At 48.4% G+C, this 12129-nt stretch overlaps 1 protein-coding gene across 4 annotated transcripts in view; it reads right to left on the bottom strand.

Moving 5' to 3' along the window:
* The window catches only part of USP42 (ubiquitin specific peptidase 42), a 224336-nt gene that overhangs the window by 116002 nt on the left and 96205 nt on the right, over window positions 1–12129 (bottom strand). For 2 of the 4 annotated variants that reach the window (XM_075318047.1, XM_075318049.1), the window contains exon 1: window positions 3748–3855. The exons of 1 other annotated variant lie outside the window; for it this stretch is intronic. In XM_075318047.1, the coding sequence (XP_075174162.1) occupies window positions 3748–3775 (28 nt within the window). In that variant the 5' untranslated portion in view covers window positions 3776–3855. Of the gene's footprint in view, window positions 1–3128; window positions 3366–3747; window positions 3856–12129 lie in introns of those variants that run through there. One more of the 4 variants, XM_075318048.1, reaches the window with a different exon arrangement.

Raw genomic sequence — 12129 nt, 5'->3', positions numbered from 1 at the left:
CAAACAAGCGCGGTCAGCGAGGTAGTCCCGGCGCACTAACACGCCCAGCAGTGCTGCAGCGTGTTCTGACACAAGCGCTCCATGCGCCGTCCCCAAGGGGACACAGAGTACCTCACAGTAGCAGGGCCATGTCCCTGACGATACCCAGCTCCTGTCCAGCAGATTCCCCAGGGGCTGCGGAGGGAGCACGGTCCCAGTGTCTGGAGACCGATTATGGATCCCACTTCACCCAGAGCCCTGCAGGGATGGGGAAGGAAAACAGCATGTGGCTCCTGCCTATGTACCCGCAATGGGTACCTCAACCTTAACAGCACCGCCGACCAGAGTGGGGTGAGAAGGGAGCATGCTGGGGGCCCTATATGGGCCCACTTTTCTTCCATCCGATATAGTCAGCAGCTGCTGCTGACTAAATTGTGGAGCTATGCGTGCATGTGTGCCTCCTTCGCACAAAGCATAAAAACTGAGGAGCCCGTGATGCACGGGAGGGTGTATAGCAGAGGGGAGGGGTTACACTTTTTAAAGTGTAATACTTTGTGTGGCCTCCGGAGGCAGAAGCTATACACCCAATTGTCTGGGTCTCCCAATGGAGCGACAAAGAAAAAACCCTTTTAAGCTATTACTGTAGACGCAGGGCTCTGGCGCCACATCTTTTCCCTTAACATTTAGTGATGAGCGAGCCTTATGATTCTAGGGTGCTCGGTACTTGTAACCAGCAGTCGGACGCGCGAGTACCCGAGTATAATGGAAAAATGCTCAAGTTCCCGATTGACTTCCGTTACACTCTGGTCACGCTCATCCGAGCGTCCGACTGCAGGTTACAAGTACCGAACCCCACAGAATCATAATCTCATCACTAAATGTGAAGGGAAAAGAAGATGCGGAGCCAGAGCCCGGCGTCTACAGTAATAGCTTAAAAGGGTTTTTCCACTTTCAGCAAGTCAATGAGGGATACGACCATTTCTCTTGAAGATTTCCTTTTTTACTTTGTATGTAATACACTCTGCAAACCCAAATTAAATCGTTACATAAATATTAATCTTTTAGTACGATTATGGACCATATTCTTCCTTTGTGGCTTATTGTTAGCCTTCATCTAGTAGTGCTACATCAGGACCTTTAAACAAAAACATTTACAAAGTTCATTCTGACGATGAGTCTTTTTTAGAAGAACACTTCTGGAGCAGTGGTTGTCATTCGCTCATATTTCCAAGAGGAATAACAGAGGAATAGAATGCAAAGGTCTAAGAAAGAGTGCTCCAACAGCGCTCTCCGGATATGGACTAAAAGCAAATCAATCAGGAGAGCCGAGAGCTTCTATGTGAGAGTACTGCACAGAACGAGTTTGGAGAAAGTGACAACATGCCACACAAGCGGACAACGAAACCAGATACCCGGACTAGTCCAGCTATACACATTAGGACTAATTCAGGGGACCCCTGTTATGTCCGTCTGGTCTCTACAACTCGTGCAATCATGTACGCGCACTAACCCAAATAATGGTTTAATTCATGAGAGCAATATTCTATGAGGACACCTAGAGTCACAGGAGGCTGATTTTTGGCCATAGAAGTCAACGGAGACCATAAAATAAATCACATCCATAAAACCCATCAGAATTACAATATCAAATAGGATTTCTGTACTAGCCATTGGACAATTGTCGACTACCAAAACAAATATCCTTATTAATGGCCCCAGGGTGCTGCGTAAAGACTGATTGGCTGCAGCAATCACATGACATTGTTTAGGTCAGGAGACCGGCAGGGAACACAGGGCTGAGAGGCAGAGTGGTGCCAGACGAGACCCTTAAGATTGCTTAAGGACCTTTGTGACATCACGTCATGTGACCAAAGGTCTCTTAAAAAGCTGAAGAAGAGACAGGATAATATAATATATATATTATACACACACACACACAATTTTTTTTAACATAAACCTGTCTCCTCATTAGCTTTTTAAGAGCCCTTTGGTCACATGATGTGATTGCTTAAGGACCTTTCTGACATATATGTCATGTGACCAAAGGGCTCTTTAAAAAGCTGCAGAGGAGATGTGAGTGTACGATTTTATATATTATATTATATATAATAAATAAAATCGTGCACTCACATCTCCTCTGCAGCTTTTTAAGAGCCCTTTGGTCACATGACATGATATGTCATAAAGGTCCTTAAGCAATCACATCATGTGACCAAAGGGCTCTTAAAAAGCTAAAGAGGAGACAGGTTTATGTTTTAAAAAAAATAAATATATATATGTTTATACACACCTGTCTCTTCAGCTTTTTAAGAGCCCTTTGGTCACATCACATGATATGTCATAAAGGTCCTTAAGCAATCTTGTCGGGATATAAACACTGGGGGCCCTGTGAAAGTGTGCAGAATACATATTCTGTATATATTTTTCAATATTCAGCACCCTTGGTCTATCAATTAGTGGTATTATTGCCACACAGACAATAAAAACGGATCCAATACTGACATATGGTTGTAATATGGTCATCTACATGGATTACAATGTGCCTTTTTCCATACCATCATGTGCATTAATCCTGTATTTTGTTATAGCAGTGTAATCTCCCCCCACTGGCCGCATGTTGAGGGGAGGCGTTCATTATTTATAGTGACCAACCCTTGCATTGGGAAAATAAGAAAAACGGTCAGGGAATAGGCTTTGTTAAACATAATACCTGCTGAACAGCATAATGGGTTCATCATGTGTAACCAAGAATCATTGGGGTATACAGGTATGGGGTCTTGTAGCTGAGGATAGCTGTACAGTAAAGAAAAAGGATGGAAAAAGTGCAAAGAGGGCAGTATTGGGGAAATATATTAATATATAGGATGTGTACAGAAAAAAAAAAAACACACCTAAGCATTCAGAAGAACAGATCCCATACCTGTATTTCTGCAAGAATTGGGTTTTGGAGGTAAATAATGGGTTACTAAAGTTACTGTGCACATATTACAGCAGGATAACGTCTCCTATTACACAGTATGGGCGGGTAACGTGGGCATATAGAGGGGGTACTCAATGTGCACGGTTCCACCATAAGAAAGCTTGGTATAGAAACAAACCAATAGAGATTATTTCAGGTGGTAGTTGTTGGATGTGCAGAAAATATATACCTGCCCAAAATGGTGGCTGTATCATCCAAATCCTGGGCTGCTCCTTGAGTCCAGGGCCAAAAAACTCCAAATAACGTGAGCGTTTGCTCTCCTGAGCCTTTGCTCAAGGAAGGACTTAATGGTCGCAGCACAGCGGGGCAAGTTTGCTGACACTGGCAAGGATTATAGTGGACAAAGTTTAGCAATAGGTTGCAATCTTGCTTGAAGCCAGTGCTGCTTAGCATCAAGAACTTACAGCTAGAAACATTAAAGGAAACGGGAGATCAGAAGTAGGAACTGAATTGGAAAAATAAAAAAAAGCAACCCCCTTTCCTCCAATTTCCCTCGCTGCAGGCTTTCAGTCAAGTATTCAGCTTCCCACTAGGGATCTGTTAGAAGGTGCGCCTGTAGGACGCCATACCCCAATACTATCATCTGCTAAAAAGCCTAAAACAGGAGCAAACAACCACCTGATCAATGGCTGCTACTGCACTACTACAACACCCAGCATGCTGTTGAGCAAGGTACAGTGAACAGCATGCTATGGGTGGTCCGGCAGCCATAAAAGCTGAGCAGGGGGCAGCCCGACCCGACTAACCGGCTGAGTAAAAGTGAAGCGAATAAGAGGAGTCATACTCACAAGTCTTGGAGTGCTCTCGAGAGAGCATGTAGTTCGCGAGAGGCGCAGTGTAAGTTAAACACTGCAGCACAGAGTTCACAAAGCAAGTATTGCCAAGGTTTTGGAGACCAGCTCCAACCTTTTGTATCCGCTGCCATTTCAGTCTCAGTTTCTCTGCCGGGAAAAGGATCTTTTGTGGTGGATTTATGCCATCCCCAGGAACGGCCGATGCTGAAAAAACAAAATAAATACATAAAAAGATGGTGATGTGTAATGAGGCACAGATCAGGTTATGGCTGAATCAAAAAGCGAGTAAAGACCATAATATCCCAGCCAACTGCTGGTCTCCTGCCCTGAACTCCACAACCTTGGAAGCATCGGCACGTAAAGCTAATACATTCGGTCGGAGAAACCACAGGCCAGGCTGGACACCATGCTTCGGCCTAAAAATCAAACTACTGGTTCTCGGGAACAGACTCCAATCACTTGATTCCATCTGATGAACATCCTTACTTAAAGGGAACCTGTCACCAGAGTTTGCCCTATAAGCTGCGGCAGCACCAGTGGGCTCTTATATACAGCATTCTAGAATATTGCTTATAAGAGCCCAGGCCCGATCTGTAAAACCTAAAAACGCCACTTTTAGACTACTCACCTAGGGGGCGGTCTGGTCCGATGGGTATCGCTGCTCTCTAATACGGGGCCTCATCTCTGCTGCGATCGACCGCCCTCTTTATATTCTGCCCAGTGTGGATGACACGATCTATGACTTTTATACTGGCCGGCCATTGAGGTCCTGCTCAGGACAGATCAAAGTCTTGTGTGCGCATGTATGGATGTCCTTTAACCTTTCTCGTGCCTGCGCATTACAGTACTTTGATCTGCCCTTTGCAGATTGCAATGCTGACCGATGCAGATCATGTCATCCACACTGGACGGGATAGAAGGAGGATGAAGATTGCAGTAGAGAGGAGGCGCCAGACCAGAGGGCAGTGACAGCCATCGGACTGGATTGCCCTCCAAGTGTTTTTTTTTAATGTTCTAAAGAGCAACCTGAGCACTTATATAGTGTTCCAATATGCTGTATATAAGGGCTCGCTGGTGGTGGCTGCAGCTTTAGGGGCCAAATCTGGTGACAGATTCCCTTTAATGACAATCTATATAACAAATTCCAGAGGCAAGGAGACCGATATAAGAGGTGATGGTACCAATATACAACCTCCTTTGCTGGTATTAATCACAACATCCTGCTCTCCTTCCAGGTGAGATAATTATCTTGTATTTTTCCCTCTTACTGCACTCATTCATTTCAAAGTCAAACAAACTTCAAAAGTCCACGTAAGTAGACATGAACCAAGTGGCCACCAGCTCTCCAGTCTTTGAGCCAATTGTAAAGGGAAGCGGTCAGAAATGTTTACTTTCCCCATCAACCACTAATGATTGAGTAGCCCTTTAAAAGAAAAGCCAGTCAACCCACTTGATTCCAAAGCCTGGCTCCAGCAGAAATTGCGTTTTGAAGAAGTTGTGTGGAAATGCATCATCATCATCAGACCCCAATGCCCTACTACCGTAGCTTCTCAGCCTTCCCCCTCCCCTGGCGAATTGTTTTTGGTACATGATCACTCATCAGTCAAATCAGCCTGGGGAGGGGGAAGTGCTGAGAAGCTACGGTAGTAGGGCATTGGGGTCTGATGATGATGCATTTCCACACAACTTCTTCAAAAAGCAACTTCTGCTGGAGCCGGCCTTCTGATCAAATGGGTTGACTGGCTTTTCTTTTAAAGAGCTACTCAATCATTAGTGGTTGGGTGGGGAATCTGGGAGTAAAGGTTTCTGACCGGTTCTCATTACCAATGGCCCACAAAAGGATGGCTGGTGTATGGAAGTTCAAGTTAAAACTATAAGTCTTTCTTATTGGAAAAATTGAAGAGCATTATCTCTCCTGGAATGAGAGCAGGATGTTGGGGATTGGTAAAATAATCATAATAATGGTTGCAGGAGGGGGGACACGATAACTGTTTTGTGCCATTTACACTAAGACTGTGGAGCTGTCCCCAAACAAGACAAGCATAGTATGAGGACTGATCAACTTCGTAGAAATACACAAACATACAGTATAGCATTTTCTGGCCTTTAATGGAATGCTGGCCAAAAACAAGCAATCATTAACCCCGCCCCCCCCAAAAGAAAATAACCCCCCCCCAAAAAAAACAAGCAACAACTTAAATTCTGCTATAAAAACAGAGGGTCCTAAACCCGTATTCCATGATGCTCTGACACATACTGCTGATGCAGACACTACTGTCAACTTAATGTTTTGGCTGCAGATGCCTTTCAACATGGCAGGGGCACATATAGGGTGTCTGTGTCCAGATCATTAACCGATTGCTCCATCTGTGCTTTAATGCCAAAAAAGCATTGATCCAATGGGGAAGGGGGTGGGGGCTGAGTATAGGGGAGGATATTTCCCCTCCCCGCTCATCTTCTAAGGTATTGTTCCTTTGAAAAGTAGGCACTGACTATTCCAATTTTTTTGGAGAATATACTGTTTAGGGACACTGAAAAGGGGTATATTACTACTTTTTCAGAGTATTGCAGGACAAAGATAACTTCTAAAGGGTACGCTGAGTATTAATACTTGTAAAGGGGACATCACTACTTTTGAAAGGCCACTAAAGTAGCATTACATTAAAGAGGAGGCCATTGCTACTTTATAAAGTTGGCACACCGGGCATTAATAGAACTGAAGCGCCATCACTGATCAATAGGGGAGGACTTTGGGATTATTACTTTAAAAAGGGAGCATTATAGTCACCTTAAATAGAGGTAAACAGGGAAGCTTCTAAGATTTATTTGCATCGGTTATGGGTTTCAAGGTAAGAAATGTTGGGGTTCCCCTGCTATAAAGCAGATCACCTAAAATGTATAGGTCTATTATGTAATACATTTGGCTTCGGAAGACAGCAAGACATGAATTTATACATATTGCCAACGTAACAGCTTTTTAATCACAGTTACAAGTAGGTGTAAAGAAAAAAACAACCCAAAACATATGGCCATTACTTCTCCTTGGAAACATGAAAAGAATCTGCACGAGGCAGGTCTTACGTGGATCGCTCTGCTCTGAAGGCACATGCTTTTCAGGAACGTATGAGCTTGAATACACAGCAGCGCCAGGTACTGGTCCAAGAGGGATTTTAGCTGGGGATGATCCGACACCCCAAATTGGCGAACCTGTGTCTTTGTCTAACGGATGATGGTGCCATTGGCTTGTAAAGCTGGTTCCGGCATGTTGCAGTCACTGAAGACACTTTAATCTATTATGGTCATGTTTTGACCACTGGAAAAAGAGACAGAGAAGGAAAGATTAGATTTTTATTTATTTTTTAAATACTTCAGCCCCATCAGAACAATTATATTGTTTTCAATTTAAGGAAAATGAAGTAACTTGGATGAAGGTTTCTGAAACCAGACCAATATATAATAAAAGGGCACTGCACCCCCTGCGGATTCTACATTGCTGCACACATGGCCACTGATCCACAAGAAGGACTCCCCTAGAAGTAATGCAGAAGGGTCTGTCACAGAGGGGGGGGGGGGGGGGGGGGGGGGGTGGGGGGGGGTGGGGCGGACAAGGCTTAGAATTTTGCAGAAAGAGTTAATATCCTAAGTAATCCCGATCCAACGCTTTGCAAGGGAATACCATCTCCACACACCCGTCACCATGATCAATGCCAGCCACCAGAAAGTGTCGCTCCAGGACCCAGGCATCTATGGACTCTGGGCGCATCGTCTAGCAAGAGGTGTATGGCGTCTTATTGGCAATGATTCATGGGAAATAGGTATGCAAATCAGTATACGTCACTACGTAAGGAGCACCTAAGAGAGTAGCAACCCTACAAGGCCATGTCCGCCTCTTCGGTGAGACTTCTCCCATCAAATTTATGATCTTAAAATGGAATACTTTTTAGTTTAAAAATGAGCCCCAGGGTGGTCTTAAAACAACAAGTACCTCCAAATGCCCACACCATTCCTTGCCACAATATTTCGGGATTTTGAGAGCATGCTTGAAATGTAAGCCCTACTCAAAAAAAGGGAATTTTGTTTACTTACCGTAAATTCCTTTTCTTCTAGCTCCTATTGGGAGACCCAGACAATTGGGTGTATAGCTTCTGCCTCCGGAGGCCACACAAAGTATTACACTTTAAAAAGTGTAACCCCTCCCCTCTGCTATACACCCTCCCGTGCATCACGGGCTCCTCAGTTTTGGTGCAAAAGCAGGAAGGAGAAAACTTATAAATTGGTCTAAGGTAAATGCAATCCGAAGGATGTTCGTGAGAACTGAAAACCATGAACCAAAAGAACCATTCAACATGAACAACATGTGTACACAAAAGAACAACAGCCGAAGGGAACAGGGGCGGGTGCTTGGGTCTCCCAATAGGAGCTAGAAGAAAAGGAATTTACGGTAAGTAAACAAAATTCCCTTTTTCTTGTCGCTCCATTGGGAGACCCAGACAATTGGGACGTCCAAAAGCAGTCCCTGGGTGGGTAAAAGAATACCTCAATCGAAAGAGCCGAAAAACGGCCCCCTCTTACAGGTGGGCAACCGCCGCCTGAAGGGCTCGCCTACCTAGACTGGCGTCTGCCGAAGCATAGGTATGCACTTGATAGTGTTTCGTGAAAGTGTGCAGACTAGACCAGGTAGCCGCCTGACACACCTGCTGAGCCGTAGCCCGGTGCCGCAATGCCCAGGACGCACCCCGCGGCTCTGGTAGAATGGGCTTTCAGCCATGAAGGTGAGCGGAAGCCCGGAAGAACGGGTAGGCCTCGAGAATCGGTTCCTTGATCCACCGAGCAAGGTTGACTTGGAGGCCTGAGAGCCCTTACGCTGGCTAGCGACAAGGACAAAGAGCGCATCTGAACGGCGCAGGGGCGCCGTGCGAGACACGTAGAACCGGAGTGCTCTCACCAGATCCAAAGAGTGCAAATCCTTTTCACACTGGTGAATTGGATTAGGGCACAAAGGAAGGCAAGGAGATATCCTGATTGAGATGAAAAGGGATACCACCTTAGGGAGAAATTCCGGGACAGGACGCAGAACCACCTTATCCTGGTGAAAAACCAGGAAGGGGGCTTTGCATGACAGCGCTGCGAGCTCAGACACTCTCCGAAGTGATGTGACTGCCACCAGGAAGGCCACCTTCTGCGAAAGACGGGAGAGAGACATCCCGCAGCGGCTCGAAAGGCGGCTTTTGAAGAGCTGTCAGGACCCTGTTAAGATCCCAGGGTTCCAGCGGACGTTTGTAAGGTGGGACCATGTGGCAAACCCCCTGCAGGAACGTGCGGACCTGCGGAAGCCTGGCTAGACGCTTTTGAAAAAAACTGAGGAGCCCGTGATCCACGGGAGGGTGTATAGGCAGAGGGGAGGGGTTACACTTTTTAAAGTGTAATACTTTGTGTGGCCTCCGGAGGCAGAAGCTATACACCCAATTGTCTGGGTCTCCCAATGGAGCGACAAAGAATAAGCCCTAGTAACATAATATATACAGTACTATACAGTGTGTCCACCGCCATTAACTTGAGAACGGCGGCAGCTATAGCATAGAAGTGGTGTCTAGGTATAGTAAAGTAAGCCATGCGCTACGCAATGAAGCCACCTATAGCGCCACCTGGTGGAAAACAACGGAGTTAGCATTTTTATCCCAAAAATGAAACGAGATACAGAAAAAAGTGAATTACAAAGTTGTAGGGCATCATCAGTTCAATGTGAATTGACACCTTGCATACAGAAATGCTGTGATTAGAACGTGTAAAACGTGCGTACGTGATGGTCGCGATCTCCAACACGGAGACGTTGCGAGACGCGGACTAATGGAGCACTTACTGTCACTAGCTCACTAATGGGAATCGTGACCAAGGGGGATGGAGAGGAAAGACATGACCCCCCCAATAATTACAATGGATGGGAAATTAAAACGGTCTGCTTACACACGGATGAGTCGTGCTGGAGAAAACAGCGTAACAGAGGTCTGTTTAGGCAACCCTTTGAACACTCCCATTTACTGTACAGTATGTACTATTAGCAGTCTACAGTATTTCGTCAGGTAGGATGTTGCACACTTATTTGCATAATAGGGTAATTACCCGTTTTACACGTTCTTATAGCATTTCTGTATGCAAGGTGTTGATTTGTATTGATGATGCCCTACAACTTTGTAATTCACTTTTTTTCTCTCTCGTGTCCGTTTGCAAGATAAAAATGCTAACTCCGTTGTTTTCCACCAGATGGCGCTATAGGTGGTTTCATTGCGTAGCGCATGGCTACTTTACTATACCTAGACAACACTTCTATGCCTATAGCTGCCGCTGTTCTCAAGTTAATGGCGGTGTACAGGATATGGGTGGACACACTGTGTATGACAGTATTAATAATGGCACCATTTAAACGTTTTTACATAGTATAACTATAACTCAAACTTCTAAAAGTATATCTGTATTACTTGTATCAAGTGTAAGAAAAGGTTTAAAAACAAGAGTACCCACGTTTGTTTTTAACCTCTTTGTGATACTAGAAATTTTTTGTACATGCTTCCTGTAAGCTGCGTGGGCACATTAACTTTTGTTCATGGATACTGGCTGATTTAGATGGTGGTAAATTGAAAAAGGAAATTGGATCTCAAGAAATCCATGATGTTATTCAGGTTTTGCTAATATTCCAGAATGTGAATGGAGATTATATCTGAAGGGCCCTCCCTCCTCCTCCTCCTCCTCCCCCAGTGTCATCCCTCCCTCCTCCTCCTCCCCCAGTGTCATCCCTCCCCTCCTCCTCCTCCCCCAGTGTCATCCCTCCTCCTCCTCCTCCCCCAGTGTCATCCCTCCCTCCTCCTCCTCCCCCAGTGTCATCCCTCCCTCCTCCTCCTCCCCCAGTGTCATCCCTCCCTCCTCCCCCAGTGTCATCCTCCCTCCTCCTCCTCCCCCAGTGTCAGTGCCGGCCCTCCCTCCTCCTCCCCCAGTGTCAGTGCCGGCCCTCCCTCCTCCTCCCCCAGTGTCAGTGCCGGGCCCTCCCTCCTCCTCCCCCAGTGTCAGTGCCGGCCCTCCCTCCTCCTCCCCCAGTGTCAGTGCCGGCCCTCCCTCCTCTCCCCCAGTGTCAGTGCCGGCCCTCCCTCCTCCTCCCCCAGTGTCAGTGCCGCCCTCCCTCCTCCTCCCCCAGTGTCAGTGCCGGCCCTCCCTCCTCCTCCTCCTCCTCCCCCAGTGTCAGTGCCGGCCCTCCCTCCTCCTCCTCCTCCCCCAGTGTCAGTGCGGCCCTCCCTCCTCCTCCTCCTCCCCAGTGTCAGTGCCGGCCCTCCCTCCTCCTCCTCCCCCCCCAGTGTCAGTGCCGGCCCTCCCTCCTCCTCCCCCAGTGTCAGTGCCGGCCCTCCCTGCTCCTCCTCCTCCCCAGTGTCAGTGCCGGCCCTCCCTGCTCCTCCTCCTCCCCCAGTGTCAGTGCCGGCCCTCCCTGCTCCTCCTCCTCCCCAGTGTCAGTGCCGGCCCTCCCTCCTCCTCCTCCTCCTCCTGCCCAGTGTCAGTGCCGGCCCTCCCTCCTCCTCCTCCTCCCCCAGTGTCAGTGCCGGACCTCCTGCTCCTCCTCCTCCTCCCCAGTGTCAGTGCCGGCCCTCCCTGCTCCTCCTCCTGCCCCAGTGTCAGTGCCGGCCCTCCCTCCTCCTCCTCCTCCTGCCCCAGTGTCAGTGCCGGCCCTCCCTCCTCCTCCTCCTCCTGCCCCAGTGTCAGTGCCGGCCCTCCCTCCTCCTCCTCCCCCAGTGTCAGCCCTCCCTCCTCCTCCTCCTCCCCAGTGTCAGTGCCGGCCCTCCCTCCTCCTCCCCCAGTGTCAGCCCTCCCTCCTCCTCCTCCTCCCCCAGTGTCAGTGCCGGCCCTCCTCTCCTCCTCCCCCCCCAGTGTCAGTGCCGGCCCTCCTCCTCCTCTCCTCCCCAGTGTCAGTGCCGGCCCTCCCTCCTCCTCCTCCCCCAGTGTCAGTGCCGGCCCTCCCTCCTCCTCCTCCTCCTTCCCCAGTGTCAGTGTCGACCCTCCCTCCTCCTCCTCCCCCAGTGTCAGTGCCGGCCCTCCCTCCTCCTCCTCCAGTGTCAGTGCCGGCCCTCCCTCCTCCTCCTCCAGTGTCAGCCCTCCCTCCTCCTCCTCCAGTGTCAGTGTCGGCCCTCCCTCCTCCTCCTCCAGTGTCAGTGCCGGCCCTCCCTCCTCCTCCTCCAGTGTCAGTGCCGGCCCTCCCTCCTCCTCCTCCAGTGTCAGTGCCGGCCCTCCCTCCTCCTCCTCCAGTGTCAGTGCCGGCCCTCCCTCCTCCTCCTCCAGTGTCAGTGCCGGCCCTCCCTCCTCCTCCTCCAGTGTCAGTGCCGGCCCTCCTCCTCCTCC

This window comes from Anomaloglossus baeobatrachus, chromosome 7 (assembly GCF_048569485.1).
Source record: "Anomaloglossus baeobatrachus isolate aAnoBae1 chromosome 7, aAnoBae1.hap1, whole genome shotgun sequence".
Lineage (NCBI taxonomy): Eukaryota > Metazoa > Chordata > Amphibia > Anura > Aromobatidae > Anomaloglossus > Anomaloglossus baeobatrachus.
The sequence above is the reverse complement of the archived record's forward strand: the minus strand, read 5'-3'. Positions and strand labels throughout refer to the sequence as shown.